The 21,127-nt window shown below is 53.3% G+C and overlaps 6 protein-coding genes across 6 annotated transcripts; 3 read left to right on the forward strand and 3 right to left on the reverse strand.

Moving 5' to 3' along the window:
* Positions 1-164: 164 nt before the first annotated feature.
* On the forward strand, positions 165-6,303 carry CTAM01_06734 (phosphatidylinositol 3; the record flags this gene model as incomplete). Its single annotated transcript, XM_060522760.1, has 7 exons — positions 165-347; positions 434-2,038; positions 2,094-3,799; positions 3,847-4,465; positions 4,515-4,721; positions 4,769-5,056; positions 5,107-6,303. The coding sequence occupies 7 exons, from the start codon at positions 165-167 to the stop codon at positions 6,301-6,303; spliced, it is 5,805 nt and encodes a 1,934-aa protein (XP_060382605.1).
* Positions 6,304-7,244: 941 nt separating this feature from the next.
* CTAM01_06735 (cation efflux family protein) lies at positions 7,245-9,654 on the reverse strand (the record flags this gene model as incomplete). The annotated part of the gene is made up of 6 exons (XM_060522761.1): positions 7,245-7,486; positions 7,734-7,939; positions 8,087-8,185; positions 8,248-8,361; positions 8,447-9,085; positions 9,236-9,654. 6 exons carry the CDS (start codon positions 9,652-9,654, stop codon positions 7,245-7,247), a joined length of 1,719 nt encoding a protein of 572 aa, XP_060382606.1.
* Positions 9,655-11,508: 1,854 nt separating this feature from the next.
* CTAM01_06736 (uncharacterized protein) lies at positions 11,509-11,766 on the reverse strand (the record flags this gene model as incomplete). Its single annotated transcript, XM_060522762.1, has 1 exon — positions 11,509-11,766. One exon carries the CDS (start codon positions 11,764-11,766, stop codon positions 11,509-11,511), a length of 258 nt encoding a protein of 85 aa, XP_060382607.1.
* A 1,191-nt stretch (positions 11,767-12,957) lies between these two features.
* CTAM01_06737 (phosphoribosylglycinamide formyltransferase) lies at positions 12,958-14,008 on the reverse strand (the record flags this gene model as incomplete). Its single annotated transcript, XM_060522763.1, has 3 exons — positions 12,958-13,098; positions 13,167-13,291; positions 13,393-14,008. Coding segments are annotated over 3 exons (882 nt in total), but the record flags the coding sequence as incomplete, so codon positions are not given.
* Positions 14,009-18,076: 4,068 nt separating this feature from the next.
* Positions 18,077-18,525, forward strand: CTAM01_06738 (uncharacterized protein; the record flags this gene model as incomplete). Its single annotated transcript, XM_060522764.1, has 2 exons — positions 18,077-18,260; positions 18,419-18,525. The coding sequence occupies 2 exons, from the start codon at positions 18,077-18,079 to the stop codon at positions 18,523-18,525; spliced, it is 291 nt and encodes a 96-aa protein (XP_060382609.1).
* A 428-nt stretch (positions 18,526-18,953) lies between these two features.
* Positions 18,954-20,284, forward strand: CTAM01_06739 (uncharacterized protein; the record flags this gene model as incomplete). The annotated part of the gene is made up of 3 exons (XM_060522765.1): positions 18,954-19,093; positions 19,431-19,737; positions 19,886-20,284. 3 exons carry the CDS (start codon positions 18,954-18,956, stop codon positions 20,282-20,284), a joined length of 846 nt encoding a protein of 281 aa, XP_060382610.1.
* Between the last annotated feature and the right edge of the window lie 843 nt (positions 20,285-21,127).

Here is a 21,127-nt window from a genome sequence, read left to right on the forward strand (position 1 = left end):
AAGACAAGGTATCGTCACTGTGCAGCTGCCAGCAAATAGACGCGAATTCCAAGGAAAACTCCCGCATCGTGAAATGCTTCAATAAATCACGAAAACACCAGATTACTTGAAATATCGACCAAATCTTTCACCTCGGGGTCTAGAGCCCTACGAACTCCCCCAAGATGACCCGCGACATTCGGCAGCGGGCGCTGGAGAAGATCGCGTCGCTCTCTGCTGCCAGCTCGCGTACGTCGTTCGACCGCTCTGATCTCGATCGATTGTGCAAGGCAACCCAAGCCGCTGGGAAGGGTGTCAATGGCTACTCTGGGAAGCAGAACTCGTCGTCTCTTGGGAGATGTCCCATGGTAGTGCACTTCTCAACATAATTCTTGCGATGGGTATCGTTGTGTCTCGTAGCGAGCGACGGCTAACAAGCCCCCTATTTCTGTAGACAATCCGCGAATTCGAGGTCCTCCTATCGCTATGCAAAGCCGCACCCGCTATTCAGACGAGCCAGAGCGCTCAGAAACTTGCCCATCAATTGATCCCCTATGTTCTCGAGGCCCACGTCCAGGTGTTTGTTCCGTCGCCCTTCTTCCGAAAGGTTGAGCCATCACCGACGGAGGCACTGGCATTCCACGTCACGGCCGCGCTGCTGTCCCTCGGCTCCCACTACGATGATCTGCACGAGATGATTTCCGACAATGTCTGGGCATTTGTCAATGCCTGCGATCATGCGGCGGATCACACTGTCCCACCTCAGCAGGACGACGAAGACCCGAACTTGGAGGACGCTATCAGGACAGCTACAATTGCAGTCTCGCTGCTTGGTTTCCTTGATGCGGCATCGGCACAAGCAGACTTCTGGAGAGCTGGAGGCAGACTGGCACTGGTTCAGCGATTCAGAGATATCCTTTCAGAGTCGTTCTTGGTTGCTGTCGAGACGGCTTTTTCTACCATCAGGAACTCACAGTCCTCAGATCGCCATGCCAGAGAGTGGAAGAGATACTTGCGCCACTACTCTGCTGCTGGGCGACCTCTGGGAGCCATCTTGCTCCAAAGAAGCTACATGTGGCTTCTTGTCTCTGGCACCTCGCTTTTGGTCACCGACGCATCCCTCTTGCGCGGCACCCACATCCTCGACTTGCTCATGTCAGGCGATGGGGCGTTCAGACCAGGTTCCCCACGCAGTCCAGATGCAGACTACCGGTCCCTCGACATGTACACTACGGTAGCCGTTGACCAGATGAATTATCTCGAAGCCGGTGAAGACTACCTCAAGCTTGGGTCCTCTTGGCAGCAGAGACTGGCGTTTGCAGTGAAATCGGCAGCTCTCATCAGCTATCTCAATTGCTCGCTCATGAACGAGGATGTCGCAGACGTCGACGTCTTGATTAATTGGCTGGAGGAGACCCTTGCAGACCCTCTCCAAATGGCGGACGAAAACCTGGCGGCAACTGTCTTGAGATCGATTGCTTTGGTTTGCAAGATCTCCAGGGGATACGCTGCGACTGCCAGTAGACTGCTGCCTCGATTCATTGTGCAGAGTGCGCCCAACGCTCGCACTGTTGCGGTCGCGTCCAAGAGCCTGGCTTTTGTTCTACAGCTCCTTTCTCATGACGCTGTCATCACAACTCTTTACACCTTGGGTAACGTTCTGAGCCCCGGCTCTGATAGATCCATGACGAACGGCACCAATGGGGACCTCGCCGTGGACGCTGCTGCTACGTTATACCCCAATCGCCATTCGACTGGCAGCAGTATTTCCCTGGCCATTACCGGTGAGGAAGAAACCGCGATGGTGTATGGCAACGTCGTCCAAGCCATCTGTGGTATTGCGACTGCTTGCAATGACGAGAAGATCACAGCCTTGGCACAGTCTATGCTGCTTCAGAAAATCGACAAGGTCAACAGCAGTGTCGATGCTCAAATTGTGAGCGGTGCTGCCGCTCTTGCGTTGAAGGGCGGACAGCTTGAGTTCCGATCGCTGTTGAAGGTGTTCTCTAGAATTTGTCACATTGGGGTTGTCGGCCACAAGGACTTCCTTCTGGTTGCTGTGAGTGCCTCCTGACTAATCGTCATTCATATTATCCAAGTCTAACAATCAGCAGGTCATGAAGGCGCGTACATATATCTCGGCGAACCTCCACCGTGGATCCCCCCTTTATGACATCTACTGGGAGCACCTGTTAGAGAGCATCATTTCCATGGGCGACGTTCACCAGTCGAATCACACCAAGGAGGCCGATGTTCAGCTGGCTGCCCGAGAGATTGCGGAGCTGCTGCATCCCTTGGCCGTCTTCATGTCCACCAACGATCTGGCATTCAACACTATTACTGATGACGAGTCTCACTCAATGATCAGAGATGCATGGTTCAACATTGTTGTCCACGGCTTCACTACGCAGACCGACATGGGCAAGACCTATCTTGATGAGCTTCGAATCATGGCCGTTCATTCGCCCCCTCTGGTTGCTGAACAGCGAGGGGAACAGATTGAGAGTGACATCGAGCTTAACACCGTCCTCCGCCGAGGCATGAGCTCCGACAGAGAGTCGCTGCAGAAGAGGCATCTCACTGAGTTGATTCCTAATAAGGCTCCAGAAATCAAGGGACTAAGTTACCGCAAGGTGATCTTCTTGCACGCCGCTTACTTGGTTGAGAGTCTCCGAGCGGATGCTGGAGATTGCACCAAGGCTCTCTCGTACTTCTTGGAGCCCAGCATGCGTAGAGGTGAGGTCAGCAGCACCATGGAGGGCATTGCTGCCGCTGTAGTGGACAAGTATTTGCGAAAGACTCTAGGCGGTACAGATGCCACCTTCTCTGCTCAGTATGCTGCCGCACAGCTCGTTGCCATCTTCTGTGGCTGCTGTCATCGGATCGAGCGAGTTCAGCAAGCAGCTTTTACTTGTGCGGACCGCATCATCACTCAGGTTCCTTCTGCTCTCTGCCACAGATCGTCGCTCTTCGCCTTGCTGGAACTCCTTTCTCTGATGTGGTCCAGCTGCTTGGAAGCCGAGACAGATCTGTACGCACCACGATCCAAATTCACCTCCAGCCTCGGAGATGTGTCCGTCGAGCTATCCGACGATTACACATTCCGCCGCCATACTTTGGACGTTCTGAATCGCAGAGCCAAACAATGGGTCTCGAGCGTTATCAGCATAGCACCCCTGGACATCAAGGGTCTTCTACAGACGTACTTGTCCGAGTTCGACGACGAGGGAGCATATGGCCACATTTCTTTGGGTCGCTCCTTTGCTATCGAGCTTGGCTCTCTCATGCCGTCAACCGACCAAAGACTGCAGTCCCTCGATCGAGTCGGAGACTGCAGTATCAACACTGGATCTGACTTCGTTGCTCAGTATACCACTCGTCAAGAGTACCGATATGGCGAGACTCTACCCGAACGTGGCAATGAACTTGTGAACTTCATGCAGTTGAACCGTAGAGCGTCTTTCTTGCAGTCGTCAGGATCGAGTGCTAGCGATAGTGCGAACGCCGCCACCGCTCTGGCGCACGTTGAAGCCCGCATCAAGAGCAAGAAGACCACTGCTCTTACCGAAGTCCGCGATATCCTACGCAGAGCTGCAGCCCTGCTTTGCCGCAGCAACCGTGATGAGTCCGCTGTTGCGCATTACCTCGTCAGCATTCCCTTCGCCATGTTCACAAAGCAGTCTATCAAGTTGGGCGTTTCCCTGTGGTTGGGTGTGATGAACGAGAACCCACGCCTCGAGCCTAGACTTCTTACCGAAATTGCTCAACAATGGGAGGCGACCATCCAGAGCGGCCTCGGGCTCTTTAGCCATGCAATGTCGTAAGTCATCTGACTCCCTCCTTTAGACACGACTAACGAGTTGTCAGGCATCCTGACCCATTCTTCCTGAAGGAAGAGTTTGCGCCCAGTGATCTTGAGGCCTTGGCCAAGCGCAAGCAGCAGGTGCACAATCTGCTGTCTCCCCACATGAGGCTGTTGCAATTCTTCGCTAGCCACTTTAATGCCACCCGCTTGGGTAGCCCGGATGTCCAGCGAGTCTTCCTGCGCATGCTCGATGTCACTCTGGATGCTGTGCGATCATCGACTCCTCACCCGATGGCACGAGAACTCCGGTTTCAGATCGTATTGTTCGGACTGAAGGTGCTGCATGTCTGTACGACCATTGGCGCCATCGCCCAATGGCGGTTCAAGGAGAAGATTTTGTCTGCCGCACTCAGTTGGTTCCGTTACGCTCCAAGATGGTCTTTCGGTAGCAACATCCTGCAGCTGAAGACGGAACTTCGTCTCTTGACCGACATCGTGGCGGCATTGAAGCATGTTGCATTCATCGGAGCCAACGCTGCAGACACGATCAAGTCCCTGCAGGCCAAGGAGCAACTTCTCGTTTTCCTACTTGAGAGCGAACAAACGCGTTTGTCGGTGTGGGTTCACCCGCTAGGCGAGCCCACCAAGGCTCACGGACAATCTAACAAGGCTGCTATCGAGGTACGTGGTGACTTTTGCAATCCGGGAATGTTACTAACAATGAGTGCAGACTGCTCTCGCGCCCCTCATTCGTGTTGCCTGGGCCGAGGACCCGTCTATTGCTATTGAACTGGTCACTCGATTCCCCTATCCCCGTGTCCAACGCGAGGTGAGATGGCTGTTGATCAACTTCCCGCAGAAGGCCATCTCCGAGCCGGAGGGTCTTCCCATTCTTCTGGGTGGCTCTTTGCCCAACGATGTTAGCTTCCAACTGAAGGTAAGTGACATCCCTGGCTTCCTGTAGTTCGATATTGACCATCGTAGTACTTGTTGTTCTGGTCGCCAGTGAACCCGATCACGGCTGCCACGTATTTCCTGCCTGCGTATCGGAACCATCCGTTCCTTATCCAGTACGCAATGAGGGCAATGGAAAGCCACTCCAGCGATGTGACTTTCTTCTACGTGCCCCAAATTGTGCAGACGCTGCGCTACGACGCACTGGGTTATGTGGAACGGTACATCCTGGAGACCGCTCAATTTTCGCAGCTGTTCGCGCATCAGATCATCTGGAACATGAAGGCGAACGCCTACAAGGATGACGACGCAACTATCGTGAGTTGGACAAGAGGCTGCGGTTACGTGCGATGCTAACAACGTAATAGCCTGATGCAATCAAGCCTACCCTCGACAAGGTTATGGAGAAGATGATTGCAAGCTTCTCTGATGTGGACAGAACGTTCTACGAGCGAGAGTTCGCCTTCTTCGACGAGGTCACTGACATTTCGGGCAAACTGAAGCCATATGTCGGCCGGCCCAAGCCGGAGAAGGCACAGAAGATCGAGGAGGAACTGCGCAAGATCAAGGTTGAGATTGGCGTCTACCTTCCGAGTAACCCCGATGGTGTCGTGATTGGCATCGATCGCAAGTCTGGCAAGCCTCTCCAGAGTCACGCCAAGGCGCCCTACATGGCAACGTTCCGCATCAAGAAGAACAAGGGCAGCCTTGATGATGTTAATGATATGCTCGAGGATGTTCACAAGAAGGACTCGCCGCCGGCGCAGGAAAACACCATTGAAGTGTGGCAGTCTGCCATTTTCAAGGTTGGCGACGACTGCAGACAGGACGTTCTTGCCCTGCAGATGATTGCGGCGTTCCGAGGCATTTTCCACAACGTCGGCCTAGATGTCTACGTCAACCCGTACCGCGTCACAGCCACGGCCCCTGGCTGCGGTGTTATTGACGTGCTGCCCAACTCCGTCTCCCGCGACATGCTCGGCCGTGAGGCCGTCAACGGCCTCTACGACTACTTCATCTCAAAGTACGGCAACGAAGACTCGCTCCGCTTCCAGCAGGCCCGCAGCAACTTTGTCAAGAGCATGGCCGCCTACTCCATCATCTCCTTCCTCCTGCAGTTCAAGGACAGACACAACGGAAACATCATGATTGACGACGCGGGCCACATTCTGCACATTGACTTTGGCTTCTGCTTCGACATCGCGCCGGGCGGCATCAAGTTCGAGCGCGCGCCCTTCAAGCTGACGACGGAGATGCTCGCCGTCATGGGCGGCAGCCCGCACCACCAGGCCTTCAAGTGGTTCGAGGAGCTGTGCGTAAAGGCCTTCCTCGCGTCCCGCCAGCACTGCGAGAAGCTCAGCCAGATCGTGCTGCTCATGATGGACTCTGGCCTGCCGTGCTTCAAGCCCGAGAGCGTGCAGCACTTCAAGGAGCGCTTCGTGCTGGAGCGCAGCGAGCGCGAGGCGGCCGACTTTGTCAAGGACCTCATCCGCAGGAGCGCCAACAGTTACTCGACCGGTGTCTACGACCAGTTTCAGCTGCTTACCAACGGCATTCCCTACTAATCTACGCTTGCTTGCGCATGTATCTGAGGATGGGAGGAGGAGGCTGGAGGACAAGAAAGAGGGAAGGATTCTTATTTTGTCTAGTTTCGGCTTTTTGCTTATGGCCCTCATGTTGATTCGTCGCTGCCGCCTCTGTAGAATCCTAATTCCGGCTTGAGATATTATACACGGGTCCTCGCGCCGCACGCCGCCCCGTCGCACCAGCAGCACCACACGCCTGTGCAGTGATCTTGTTGCACAGACCGGGACCTCGTCCGCCCTTTGACGGAATTAGCAGTCACATTGATAATAATCCAATTGAGAGAGATGAATGGTTTTGTGTTCTGTTTTCACTCAACTTTGCGCCACACCATCGCCGTCCCTAGTATATCCTGCTACTTGCGTTCCCTCGTCTTTCTTTACTAGGTACCCTATGTATCCCTCCGACCCCCCCTGAGCTATACTTCCTTGTCGTCGATCGACAATCCAGATGTTCAAAAAAAAAATCATGTTTGAAACTTTCGGGGGATTCTCAAACAAAACAACATCCAAAGTCCCTGTCGATCCCCACACTGACGGGACGGAAGGGAAAATGGGAGACAGCCGCCCCTTGTTTCTTTTTTGTAGCCAACCAGATACACCGAGCAAATAAACATAAAATGTACAACAATGGCCATGAACCACTAAATCGCTTTCAAAATGCTAACCCACCCAAGATGCTGCCTTTTTTTGTGACCTGATCCTTCTTTTCATAGTTTGTCTCCAGCCCCATACTCCTGCTGACCTTGCACCATGACGCCCACTCTTTTCCGCCCTGGGGTGGTGATTTACCGACGCTCCTGACCGTTGCAAGAGATGCGGAGAGATTGGGAAGAATGTTGACAAGGGCTGCCAGAATATATAGCCCGTACTTAATATTACAGAGTATTGTGTCATGCAGCAACGCTTTCGCTGCACAACTATTAAGTGATGTGCGTGTCAACGTTGTACGTTGCGTAGTCGACATGCACAAAAGCGCGGTCGACGATGGGCACCGACTCGAGGAAATACGTCAGAACTTCACTGAGATCGTGGCTATCCTTCAGAGGCATGTTGGCATTGAGAACAATGTCGACCTCAACGAAGAGCTTGTCGCCCGCGTGGTAAGCCCGCAGATTCTGGATCTGTTTGATGGACGTGGCGAAGCGCATGGTAAGGTAAAGGACTATCGAAGTAATGATGTTAGTTCATGGATGATTTCACTGAATGTTTGAAGGATCAACTGGTCAACGGGCTCTACAGCTTGTAGTACGTGTTTAAGGTTTGAATGAAGGGGAGGAGGGAAAGAGGAAACAAAGGCATGACAAGGGGGTGTTATAACAGGGTCTAAGTATAGAAAATGTGGGGGAGACGAAACGGTAAGTTAGATGGCAAAAGAAGGGGACAAGAGAGGAAGAAAAGAAGTTACGCACGGAGGTTTCTCTCATCCGAAGTCGCCGAAAAGCCCGTCAGGTTTCGGACATGATGCATCGAGGTTCCGCTCCAGTTGACGATGACGACGAGAGACAGCAGAAGACCACCGAGGGCATCGAGCCACCAAATTTTGGCAAAGTAGCCAACAATGGGGAACAGAATGGAGCCAGTGTTGAAAATGACATCGGTCATGGCGTCGTCGGCCCTGCAGAATGGAGAAAACCAAAGAGTTAGTTATGAAAGTTCCCCATGTTCCATGATAGGCGCCGATCAGGAGGCGGCTACGTAAACCCGTTGCGACGCAAACGCTGAGGTTACGACGAAAGAGGAGCAGGGTGCCAGATCAACTTACAACGCCCGAACGCTCGAATTCTTGATGAGACGACACCAGAGCCAGCACAAGCCCTTGATCACCACGGTACCAACCATAATGGAGATGGCCGGGATGCCGCTGTAGTTCCCGCGAGGTTAGCATTGCGAGTCTGCGAAAATTGCGGAGCGACTGAGACGTACAGCTGAACGATTTCGTGGTCGGGCGACATGAGACGCTGGATAGCTTCCAGAGCGACCTGGCAGAAGGATGTAACCATTACGATGGAGAAAACCAGCACGCCAAGAGGCTCGAGACTGTAGCGAGTCAGCACGCGGCTCGGAATGCAACGCGGAGGCAGCATCGCGAAGAAAAAAGTAAGGGGGTAAAATTGATACTTACCGCTGTCTGCCCACAGGATATGAATGCTGGTCATTTTGGCTGGCGGCAATGAGCCTAGTTGTCGTCCACACAATTGCGGTGCTGAGAAAGTCGAGAACCGCGTCGACCAAACTGGCCAGGACTGAGACTGAAGGTACCGAAACGACGACAAGAATCTTTCCGATTAGCAAAGCTGCGTTTGCGATAAAATTGACCCAAATGGCCAAAGTGACGATGGGGTCGCTGCTGTCGAGGTCGGAGTCTTCGAGCCATGGGATCTCGGGCTTGGGCTGATCGGCTAAACCTTCCTCCTCATCAGAGCCACTGAGAAGTGGGGTCGCCTCGGTGGACCGAAAAATGTCCTTGGGTTTGCGTTTCGCCTTTTGCTGTATGCTGTTTGCCGAACTACTCTGCTCCGTGCTGCTGTTTTGGGCTGAAGCAGCAGTGCTGCCGTAAGTGAGTCCGCTTCTGGACGGTGGTGAGGTGGGAGTTGGCGACTCCTCGGTAATGGTCTGGGGGACATCGACTGGGCGGTAGGCCGAGGCGTCTAGAGCTTGGTGATACTCGTTGAGCAGATCGTGGGGCACGGATGAATCCAAGAGCTGGTCGATGTAGAGGTACATGCGAATCAAATCGTTGGTTCTCTCGTAATATTCGCGGCTTTAGGAATTGACAATGCGCGTTAGCAACTCGCAACTCAACTCGCAAACTGGTACATGGAGAGCAGTCGACGGAGTAGGGGATTAGACTGTGAGCCCTGAATTGCGCCTGGGCAATCCGGGGCGGCAAGATTGCACAGCAGGAACTCACATATGCTTTGGCATAACCTCAAGCTCGGCCTCCGTCTTCCAGTAGCGCTCCCATTGATAGCGCGGGTTGCTGTTGCCGATAAGGCGCATGCTCCTCATCTGAGGGCCGAAAATGAGTTCGCTTAGACGGCGCTCCTCGGCGGCGGAGCGGTGGTGGTGGTCATCGTCCGAGTCCCTGTGCAGGAAGCCAAGCAGAGAGGTGCTCTCATGTTCCTCTTCGTCGTGACCCAGCTGGTGGTAGGCCGGGCTCTTGAGCGACTCTCGCAGAGTGGCATTGGAGCGGTTCCGGATGAGCGATACCAAGGCGCCGCTGCCTCTGGTGGCCAGAAGTGATGGGTCGCTATCGGCATTGAGTACTGAGGGACGTTTGAATGAGCCTACTCGAGGGCTGCTCGAGCGATGATCCTGCGGCGAGCTCATCGTGGCCGGAGGAAAAGAAAGAGAGGCAATGACGGCAGAGGTCGAATTGGGGAGAGAGACGACCAGGGAAAAGGAACAGAGAGAATGGAGTGGAGCTAGGCGGAAGGGCAGGTAGGTGAAGTGAGATTGAAGTGAAGGAGGAGGAGAGAGAGAAGAGAAAAAGGGAAGAGTAGCCGGCGCGATGCGAGGGAGAAGGCCAAGATAATAGATGAGATTGATAATCTCGTGGTCGGCGTGCAGCAGGCAGCTCCAAGCTGTGAATTGGCAGGTCCCGGCGCGCGTGGACGTGTAAAAAAAGGCGGCCCCAGTGACGGAGTATGCAGTATGGACCCGGAGGGTCTGAGGAGACGAGCAGCCGGCAAGGTAAGGTACTTACCGTGCAAGGCAAGGCAAGGCAAGACGCGGCGAGACAGTGGGTTGGGGTCTGGGGGCTTGGTTTGGATGGGGAGGGGACCTTTTTGAGAGAGCTCACACTCGCGTAGAGCTTCCTGGGGCTACGATTCGACAAAACCAAGAGACGCTTGGGGAGCTTCACGGTACGGGCGTTGGCAGACCCGACCAATGTTGTATCGGAGGAGTGGCTACTGGCGTTTGAACCTGCGCAACGCCATGGATTCTGCTGTAGCTCCTCTGGGCGCTTTTCCAGGCACGTTGGTCCTTCTCTCTCTCTCTCCCCTTCTCTCGCTCTTTCTCGTTGTCTACAGAGTACCTATTTCGCTGATCAGATGGGCAACGAGGGAGCTCCCCTGTCATCATCGAGGCAAGGCAGACAGGCAAGGTAAGGTACCTTGGCCTATCTATCCGTACCTTAGTACCTAACTTACACTCAGTACGAGCACAGATACGTACAGATACAAACACTAGGTACCTAAGGTAGTTTCGAGTTGCCCTTCCCGTCCACCCGAAGAACGAACCCCCCCGGCCCTGGCCTCAGCCAGAACAAAAAAAAAAGGTTTGCCCATTTCCATTTCCAAGAACGCCCCCAGCCAACCAGGTCGCGACACTCTCAGTTGGGGCGAGGCAATTGTAGAAAAAGATTGGAGCTTTCAGCTGGAAAACGGGGACGTTCTCGCGCCAAGTTGCCTTTTGAGCCGGTGTCGGCCCTTCAGCATTGTCTCCCGTGTCTCGTTCTGCCATTCTGAATGGTCCCTCCCTCCATGGACCATAGGTAGGCCACCATCTCTTGAAGGTCCTCAGCAACCCACGGACTTTGGGGTTTCTGGCACTTGGTGCAACATCAAGCCTCTCTTTCTCTTACCATGGGGGGACACTCGAAACTAGGTTTGACCTTTCAGCTGCCGGGTTCATGACTTCATTGCATAACTTCGCCAGCCCTTCTTCTTCATCTTCTCTCTGAGCTCTGAACTCAACCAGAGCACTCACACATACTCCGTACACATACACACACATACGTAGTAAGTACCTTGTGGAGAGCTCACAGTCGCGCCAATACTTTCTCATCTCGTTAGATTGATTCGGCTAGTCCTGAGTGAAAAAAGTTGAGTACAGCCCCCAAGGGCCCCAACATGGCAAATTAGTGCCCTTCCCCCCCGACTCAACCTGCCCTTTTACCGCCACTTCCGAGTTCATAATCCATTTCAACCCCCCCGGCCCGCGTTCCCCCCCATACATACTCCGTATTGTCTTGACTTTTCCCAGAGTTGGTTTAGCCGAGCACCAACTGACTAAGTTCAAACTATCTGAGGTACCCCCAGCCTCCAGGGCCCCCAATTGTCTGAACCATTCCCATCACTTACCAAAAGGAAGCTCTACTCGAGCCACCGCCAAGATTCAGATCAAACGGTAACTGTTTGTTCCCAACTCGACCCTGCTTATCCCTTCCCCTTTCCTAGGTTAGGAACTCATCTTTCGAGACTCCTTCCGAGGCGCAGCACATCGGCAAAAACGGACAATCAAGTTGTCTCCCGTCTCAACTCCGGCATAAGAGACGACGGGGTTTCTAGTGACAATGCTTGCATAGCGCCGTGGCTTGGCATTACGGCATGTTCGATGGTAACCCAGGACTTGCGAATAGTCCCTAGACATTATCTGTATACATACTTGCAACCAAATAATGACAGCAAGACAGAGAGGACGATATACTCTTGTCATTCAACGCCAAAAAGACTCAAGAAACCCTGGCTCAACTCCCACGTTTACCCAATTCCTTCAGCCCTGCACTCGTCATTGGCTCCTCAATAAGGAAGTTGGTTAGGGGTTCCCCTCCCCTCCCCTCCCCTCCCCCTCCCCGGGCCGTGGACCTGCAGAACATCTCAGCAGAGCCGCATCTTCTTCCCATTCGCAGCAACTTTTGGCGAACCTTTTTTTTTTTTTTGTACCTGGCCGCCATCACCTGATTCAACTGATGAGGGGCCCTCCGCTTCGGCCCCGGCTCCGGCTTCCCTTTCATAATCACGACAGCTTATCCTTTCCACACTCCAAAGAAAGAATAAAAATACACGATTCGGAGACTGGCACGGATGCGCCCCCGTTTTGCTGGCTTCGGCTTTGATTGCTGCCCGGACATGGGCACCAGGCCGAACTCGAGCCGATTCGGGGCTTGAGCTCCATTCTTGTGATGGACGATGTTATTCACGTCTTCCGTTCTTTGGAACTCAATAACGGTTGCCAGAAGCTCTTCTTCTTCTTCTTCTTCTTCTTCTTCTTCTTCTTCTTCTTCTTCTTCTTCTTCTTCTTCTTCTTCTTCTTCCCCCTGAGGTCTTCCTACTGCCTTCAGATCATCAGTAACCGACAAAAGACCACCAGAGATCATGACTAGGGATGTCGCTTGGCGGCCGCATCCCGAGATCTGTGGTCCATTGGCTCAGAGATTTGTTTCATTGAGTGTTCCCCCGATAGAACCGAGCTGAGTAGAGAAGAGCCGCTGGATTGACTTCTGTTCTAGCTCCTCATGTGTTTCTACTTGGGCTATGTTTCCTCAAAATGTCGCCCTCATGGGTCATCCATTGGGTTAGCAAGCTCTCCCTTCCCATGCAGACATGGCTTGCCCGGCTCTTCGCCGTGTTAGATGGGCAACTGCGCCTGTCCATAATTTGATGACTCTTTGAGGGCCAATGAACGCTCGCCCAGACTTTGACTCCGGATTTTGCATGAAGCCAACATAACTGGCCATATAAGCTGGGCACTGCATCTGGAAGAGACCAAAGGAGCTGGAGCCAGAAACCGAATCTAGGCTCATACAACACCTAGCGGTGAGTCTGATTGATGACGTGTGACGATGTTGAAGTCTTGTGTCACGAAAGCTTCCCAACGTTTTTGCCCCATTACTGCCAATGTTTCGATCTATTGCTTCTTCCTTTCCAAAATCTCCTGCACGACCTTTGCGGTGGCCTTGACAATGAGACCGTGTTCGACGCTGTGCATACGCTCTTCCACATCTGCCAGACTGTCACCCGAGCGAATCTCAACCTCCTCAATGAGGATCTATCACGGCCGTTCGTCAGCATAACGTGCGACTGGGGAAGGGGGAACACCTCCGGGAGTAGACGAACAGGCTCTCCACGGTCCACCGTCTCAATGACATAGTGAATCATTGCTCCGGTCCGGTTGTTCTCAAGCTTGCCGGCCTGGAAATCTTCGTATGCCCTTCCAATCGCATTGGCACCATCATAACGGCCTGACGAGCAGTGTTAGTCACATAATCTTGCACACATCACAAAATTTCCCCCTTTCCCCCCTTCTGCTTCTAGAGCATCACAGGGAGTTCAGAAAACCTACCAGGCAGCGCCGGGTGAAGATTAATGACCGGAACCCCGGCAGCCTCCAACGGCCGCAAAAACGGCGCGCTAAACACGTGCATCCACCCGGCGAGGACGACGAGGTCCGGCTTGTCCTGCAGCACGAGCTCGGCCAGCGCCGCGTCGTACCGGCCGCGGCCCTCGCGCAGCTTCGCCTCGTCCTTTTCGCCCTTGGCCGTGAAGCCGCCCGAGACGAGGTTGAAGTACCGCGTCGGGATGCCCGCCTTCTCCGCGCGCTGGACGGCGTAGGCGGTCTTGCGGTTCACGATGACCTTTTCAATCTTGCTTTGCGGTACGGTGCCGTCGGCGACTGCGTTGATGATGGCTTGCAGGTTCGTGCCGGAGCCGGAGCAGAGGACCACGAGGCGGCAGGTTTCGGTGGTGGATGGTGACGACATGGTTAGATGTGTGATGTTGGTGAATGTGAGTGTGAGTGTGAGATACTGGGTTCGAGTGAGTTGCCTTGATTTAGGGGCGAGTAGAAGTGAGTTCGAGTCTTCTTTCCTTGGAGGGGTAACTCTCGAGATATTCTGGTTGAGACGGATCTCGCCGTTTCTGTGACCAATTTGGATGTCCAAGTGTGGGTGAAACGAAAAGGCAGCAATTTTGAAGCTAATTTCACAGAGTCCGGGGGTTCATGCTTTTCCCAACCTCTTGAATCTTGTGGATGTTTCCTCGGGATTCAAATGCTTGTCATGGGGGGGGGGGGGGTTTCTGGCGTCTCGTTACACAAAGTATTCACTTCAAAGTCATGAGGTTGTGCCATGCGCCAGAAGTTTAAAAAAAAATTCTGTGAGCGCATCTGAGAAAGGGCGGGGTAGCTTGTCATTGGCCGGGCAGTCACTCGGGGCGGGAACCAACCAAATTGTGGTTTGAAGACGGCCTGGGAGACTGAATGTTCGGTGCTACCGGTCGCTCTTGCTTGAGTTTTCACTCACTCAGGTTTACATGTGAGCACTGCAGGTTCACTCAACTCATCGGGAAAAAAAAACGCGCCAAGAACATTGAGGTACACCAAGATTCGATGTCGACTATGAGTTGCAAGTGAAGCATTGTAGAAAATGAGAGCTACTAAGCTGGGTAGCATCCTTCAAGATTTTGGCCATCGTCCAGGGTGAGGGCAATTTGATGGTTTGAACATACGGTAGGAGGCTTTATGAGTCTGGGTGAAAGGAATAATGTGGCTAGAATATGAAAAGAAACAAGAAATTTCAATGTCGGGCTAACCTACAGCCAAGCACAGAGCTTAGTAGTCGAATCTAGCCCGAGGCCGCGCCCAAGAGCCCTGGCTGGTGGATTGCTTGGGAGGATTTCAATGTTTCCACTCACATAGTATTACTTGGGCAACAAGCAATAGTGAGACGGGGCCCAAGAGCTCGTATCTCGTGATGTTACCCATTTCGTGATAAGAAACCACGTTCGGTTTTCACCGCTCCATTTGATGACGAGCAATTCTCCGACAACGGACATGGCCGGTCTTAACGGCAGGAGACAGAAGTTATTGTATCTGTGGTGTCCCCATCAGACACGACGTCTAACGCGAGAGATTGACAGCACAGGTTGCTGCTTCGAAATAGCCTTGGCTCACTAATTCTCCCTAGCCTGACTGTATGAGCTTGTTATGAATTGTCTCTTACCGACGGACCTTTAGTCTAACCATGGTGAATGGCCTATCCGTAAACCGAATTCCCACATGAGGCATGAGCTCAAGGCAATAAAAATGCGTTGCGGCTTGCTCATGCACCCACGAGCGGCCATCGTCAGATCTGTGATCTCCGACCCCTGCCAACCAGAAGCGCCCGCATGCGCCATACTCGGACGCGAAAGTACACTAGAGGCCCGGCCCCTCAACGGCGGAGAGCAGCAAGACGCCGTTTGACCGTCCATTTCCGCAGGGGAACAAACCTTCCTAAACAGGGGTCAAGTCTGGGGCGGCAAGGCAGCCGACGAGACCAAGACGGACCAAACCAACACGGGTGTTCAAGGCGACATGAACATTCCCCCTTTGAGCCTCGCCCTGGCATGTATTGGTAGCAACGCAGGATGCGCAGCAAGTGACGGAGCTTTAATCCGCCGACTATTGACGAGGGTGTGCCAGTGTGAGTGTAATCCATTTTCTTTGGAGTGTTCTCCCTTTTTCTTGCATCGTGGTGCCGCATTATTGAAAGCTCATGGAATCGGATCGGGGCAATGACCAGTTAGTTCGCTGTCATCGGCTCGGATTGGGTCGACCTGTCTCGATCGAATCTCGGCCGTGCCATGTTGAGATTGAATTATTGACGAACGGGATTGGCTAAGTTGCAATTAGGCTACTCCGGCCTGGGCAGCGGCCTACAGGCCAAAGCGCGACGGACAGTTGCAGAGCGGGAACGGACGTGATGGTTGTCCTACTGCCTCGACGGCTATGCGCGTACGGATGGATACTTGGAAGTGGGAATTACAAGACGTCGTCGACGTAGGCAAAGGTAGGTAGAGCCGTGAAATGTATCTGTCCGTGGCAGGTTACGCCAAAAATCCTACTGTGCACAATATGCTAAGGTACTTTTATTTCTTATTCGTACATCAACTTCGATAAGGCCATCATCGGGGGGTGGCTTTGCTTGTTACTTACATCATTTTGTGGGTTCTCCCATGTACCAAAATCGCCCTGGCAGGATTTCAAGATGGAATTTTGAAATTTTATGGAGACAGCGCAGCTTCCTAGCCGTGCTAGTATACTATATTTGATGGAGGACTATCCTTAAGAGACGGCGTAAATCTCTTTTAGCTGCCAGCTTGCAGTTTTTTTTTCCCTTTTTTCTTTCTGGTACGGTCAGAGAATTCAACGAATGGGCTGGAGCTGCGAGTTGTCGATACGAGGCAACTGGGTACGTGTGCGGAAAATAGAAGCTGTGGAAAAGGGATTGACATTCACAACAAGTCCGCAACCCTGCAGGTAGGTGGAGAGGTGTGAGTTGGCCCGTTCCAGGTTGAAGACCCTCATCAGCGGCCTTCCAAGTTCCATTTGACTCTTCAGTCTCGACTCTCAAGGCAGAGTGCCATAAGTCTTCACTCAGCCAGAGAAACCGCGTCACTGTCAGACCTTCCGATGGGTACCTTATTCGGGAAGTGGAGGGGTAAAGAAGGACACGAACTTGCTAAGGGACAGGCCGACGGGACGTCCCTTTGTCCCCTCTCACATTTTCCGTGTGTCGTTCCTTCCTGCTTCTTCAGAAAGCACGCCACTTCAGTTGATGAACTACGGATGTCAATAAGGGAAGGCACCTTACCCAACTTAAGGCAGGTAGCCATGGCATGGTTGCAAAAGCATCAACAGTACGGATAAAGTACCTCCTCAACCCGAAAGACACACCTTCATTCACCTTTTCACACACGTCTTCGCCAGATATCAGCCACAGGTGGCAGCAGTAGTAAAGTACAGACAAAGTGACAAGTAGAATCTTGGTGCCTGAAGGAACCACTATTCAAGCTTCCAGGACAGTCTGTCTTCAGTGTTTGGGGAGACCTTCTGGGGCTACGAGAGTAGCGTCACGCTAACGCCCCATCTCGGACATGCTCTTGCATCTTCCTCTCATTCGTGTTTAATCTCTTATGCCAAGGTATTATCAAGGCCGGAGCACCAGGTATATCCTGTCCGGCGGCTCTTTTCAAGTATTCGTCCTTGGGAATTATGGGCCAAAGTCGTGATCGGAACAAAAGTACCGATAGATGGCGACATAGGTATCCGTCTTGACAGCGGCGATATGAGTTGAAATAAAGATTCGGGAGAGCTTCTCCCAAGTATCCCGCTTTGCTCTTGTCCTGGTCAATTCTGTTTTGCGTGATTGCGGGATGGAATTGTCCTATAAGCGGCCGGGGCATACCTACGAAGAGCAATGGAGGTCCAAGCAAGGTACCTTGCAGCGGCAGCCCATGCTCATGATACCAACGTTACCAAACTAAGGTACATACATAGGTACTTTCGTCAGGTGCCAGCCTCCAGGTCCACCCTCTCCTCGGGAGCCTCCAGCCTGCCTTCCACACCGGTCAACTTCCCCTTCCAGGCTCTTGCCCCTCGCCTCCATTCACGCCCCCTCCCACATCGCAATTGGCAACCTCAAATCTTCAATTCAGCGAATCGGCATACGATTCGCCTCCCACAGGCTCTGCCAGACTGCCAGCATCTCCTCATACATCGTCTTAGTCTTGAAGACGCAACATGTGGCTGCCGATGGAACCGTGTCCCATATCCACACCTGCGTCAAACGGTAGTCTCCTGTTTTCTTCCTTGCAACCAGAAAAGAGAAAGAGAGAGAGAGAGTCGAACGTCGAACGCATCCCAGACAGACGCTGTTAACAAGACATTGAGGAGAATCAAGCAAGTCTACGAATGCCTCGTCCGAGTCTCGTCTCGTCTCCATCGCCTATCTGCCGGACGACGTATTTTTCGGTCTGGGCATTCTTGGACGACGCTCTAGAGCCTTCAGGAATAAAAGTAGTCAGATGTCGTACGTACGGAGTACATATTCGTACATGCACGGGACAGACATCTGCTCTGCCCTGTCAACCACCCGCCGTGAACCCGACACGATCCCGGCCACGGCCTACAGGGAGCCGTCCTTTGTGTCTCCTTCGAGCCGGGGTGACTGGAAGTGCTATCGATCCAACGTCCCAGACGACATGCCATGCCACCATGGATGCGATCGAGCTTGAGTCTGATCAGGTCCATTCGTTTTGGTCACGCACTCCTCGGTAGAATGCGAGTGCCCGTCATTTCGAACCTCCATCGTTGCTTTGTCTCCCGGACTTGGATCGGTCTCGGACAAATCTACGGCGGGTTTGCTACCAACCAAGTCTCCTCTGCTCTTGGTAGGCTCATATTGGCGTGGATCTGGCAGGTTGACCGAATCAAGGACCAAGCTTTGCTTCGGGAAAACACAAAGTTGCGATGAGACAGTTACCCTCGAAACATTTCATCATCTGCAATACTCGGGAGTGGCAGTCATCCGGCTTCCGCTGACCAAAAGTCATCAGATGTCCGAACCTCATTCCTGGATACGCAACCAGCCATCTGTCTACACACTCTGCAGCCACTTCTCGAAGCCCCATCCTGCCGACGGAAAAGGAAGTATGAGACATGGCATGAGCAAGAAAAACGTTGTCGTTGCTGGCCGCCGTTGTAACTTGTGTCCATTAGCTCACTAGCCAAGGAATCTCGACCTGCAGTCGTCTCCAAAATTCGATGGCGGCGGCTCCGAGTTTAATTTTATGACCTCGAGTCGCTACCGAGGCTGCCGACAGTCTACAAAGGAGGACCCAGCTTTCTCAGTGCACCACCTAGTTCGTATGCCCTAGGTACTCGAAGCCTCCTGCTTATCCGCGCTCGTCTGTTCGTCCGGATGGCTCTCTTTCCAAAGTCAAATTCAGCCGATCGCCCAAGCACGTTCTGTCCTCGTTTTTCGGCACATCTTGCATGGCAGACCAAAGTCTGGGTGGCGTTTACTTCAGAGCTTCCAACATTTCAGCCGATGTTGAGAACTTGCAGCCCCGGGCAACGAAAACATGCCGGACACCTCAGCGAGAGGCTGGGCTGAGTGCCATGGTGCAGCAATTGGATGGCGGGTGCAGCTGAAGCCTGAGAGGATGGGGTACCGCATCGGTAACGAGAACCTTGAAGGCAGACGACGCAGTGCGACATTCGAGTAGCTCATACCGCTACGCTACTCCGCATGAAGAAAGAAACAAGCCGCCCCGAGTATGATTACCGCCAAAGAGGGTGTGCGGCCAGGGGGAAATGGACGATGGACGCCACCCAACGACACTAATCCCAATGGGCGATTCCTTCAAAGGGTTCAATTCAGGACCAAGAGAGACAATGGCGAAATCCCCCGGGGCCGTGGACCATGTCGTACACTTGTACCGAGAACGAGAGAGCAAGCCATCACTTGCTGGAGGATCCAAGAAAATAGCATCGGCGGAAACGAAGGCGTCTCTCATCTCCCGTTTTACCATCCGGTCTTTTGGGTAGGGTTTACGCAGCACGCGGGCTTGGACCAGAGTTCAGCAGGACGGCGGACGACGAACAAACGAACAAACGACCGCTATGCGTTCCTCAGACATGGCAGTAGAGCGATCTCCGGGCCATCCCATCGTCATCCCAAGCTGCCCATCCAATGCCATGCAGCCCAAAACCCTCGAATCCTCAATACCATTCCCCCCTTCTCGTCTTTTCTCCGCACACACCCCCTTCCCCTGGATCCCTGACCCTGAACCCCTGGGCCCAGAGAATTCTAGCAGGGCGAACCAGGGAAAAACTGCAGAGCAAAGAGGCAAGGCAGCTGTGCAGGTATGCTGGCAGCGGGCCGACCAGGCTGTGAAGTCACAAGTGAAAGGAACGGTGGTGGGCTGGCTCGACATTTCGCGTGAAGCGCTGCCTCAAGCCCACTATTTCCAGCAACTATTGCTTGGTCTCTCCACTCTCCTAATAAAAATAGGCCCTGCGACTGGGTGTTGGAACCAGGGAAGTGCGTCGATGTGGGAGAAAGCAGACCAGACTCACAAAGCCCAGAGTCCCAGAGCAGCAGACCATCAGCAGGAACTGGAAAAATGGCCCACCAAGAACGCAGGACGCGGGACGCGGGACATGGGATGCAGAAGTGAGGAGAGGAGCAAAGCAAAGCAGAGCAGAGAGCAGAGGAGAGCATCGACCTTTCATATTTTCTCTCCTGGAGACCTGGAGACCTGGACTGGCCCTGCTCACGTTCTTTCTGACATGCCCCTGTTTGGTCGACGGGGACCCTCACACTTGGCTGGCCTGCGTTAGACTTAGCCGTGCCTTTTTGGCTCTTCTCTCGCTCACTCACTTTCTCTTGCCTTGCCTAATTCCTTACTGATCGGATCGCCTCCTCCTTTCCACATTCCCACCCGCCCACCGTTCGCTCCAAGTCTCCAACCTCTCGTTGTCTGCTTCGCCGACCCTCGCTGCTGCTGCCATCATTTGTTGCATATCATTTCGTGTTGTGCCCATCCATCCCACGACTTGACTTTGTTTCTGTTTATTCATTCGTTCTTCATATCCTAATACCCCAGTTTCCATCCTCCCCATCGCATCGCATCGGCGAACCCCCCTAGCCCGCCCACTTGTCCATCATCTCCATCGTCTCTGGCCTTGTACAGCCCGGGTCCAGCTTTTTTTTTTGCATCTCTTTGCGTTTGGATAAAAAAGTTTGAACGAGATCATACGGCTTTTGGTTTCACGTCCTCGCATGCGCTCTATAGACTAATATTCGTCTCGTCGCCTTCTCGACTGTTCGCCGTCTCATTCTGTCTCGTTGGACAGACCCCTTGGGTAAGCCATCATCAAGCCATTCCTTTCGTCCTCCCTCATTCCTCAGCCCACCGGCCCAGGCCTATACATAGCTGCGCTCCCCCTTCGGATTCGCGACATCACGGCGCGCGAGAGAGCGGGAGAAGCATTGCATTGTTGTCGAGAGCCCAGGTCCATCGCTAAGGCTGCTGGCGGCTACCATTTCCGCAATACCCTCATTCCCCATCTTCCCGTCTCCTTGGTCCCCACGAGTGGCACACATACCTAGCTCAGTCGCATACTGGAGACACTCTTTGCGATACCTCACACACGCGCACAAGTCAACCAACGACGGATCGCAGTTGCAGCTGACACTCTGGATTCTTTCCGCTACGCAGTATCGCCTCGCTTGCCGCACTTTGGTGTCACA

Source organism: Colletotrichum tamarilloi (genome assembly GCF_030869305.1).
Source record: "Colletotrichum tamarilloi strain Tom-12 chromosome Unknown Scaffold_19.1, whole genome shotgun sequence".
Taxonomy (NCBI): Eukaryota; Fungi; Ascomycota; class Sordariomycetes; order Glomerellales; family Glomerellaceae; genus Colletotrichum; species Colletotrichum tamarilloi.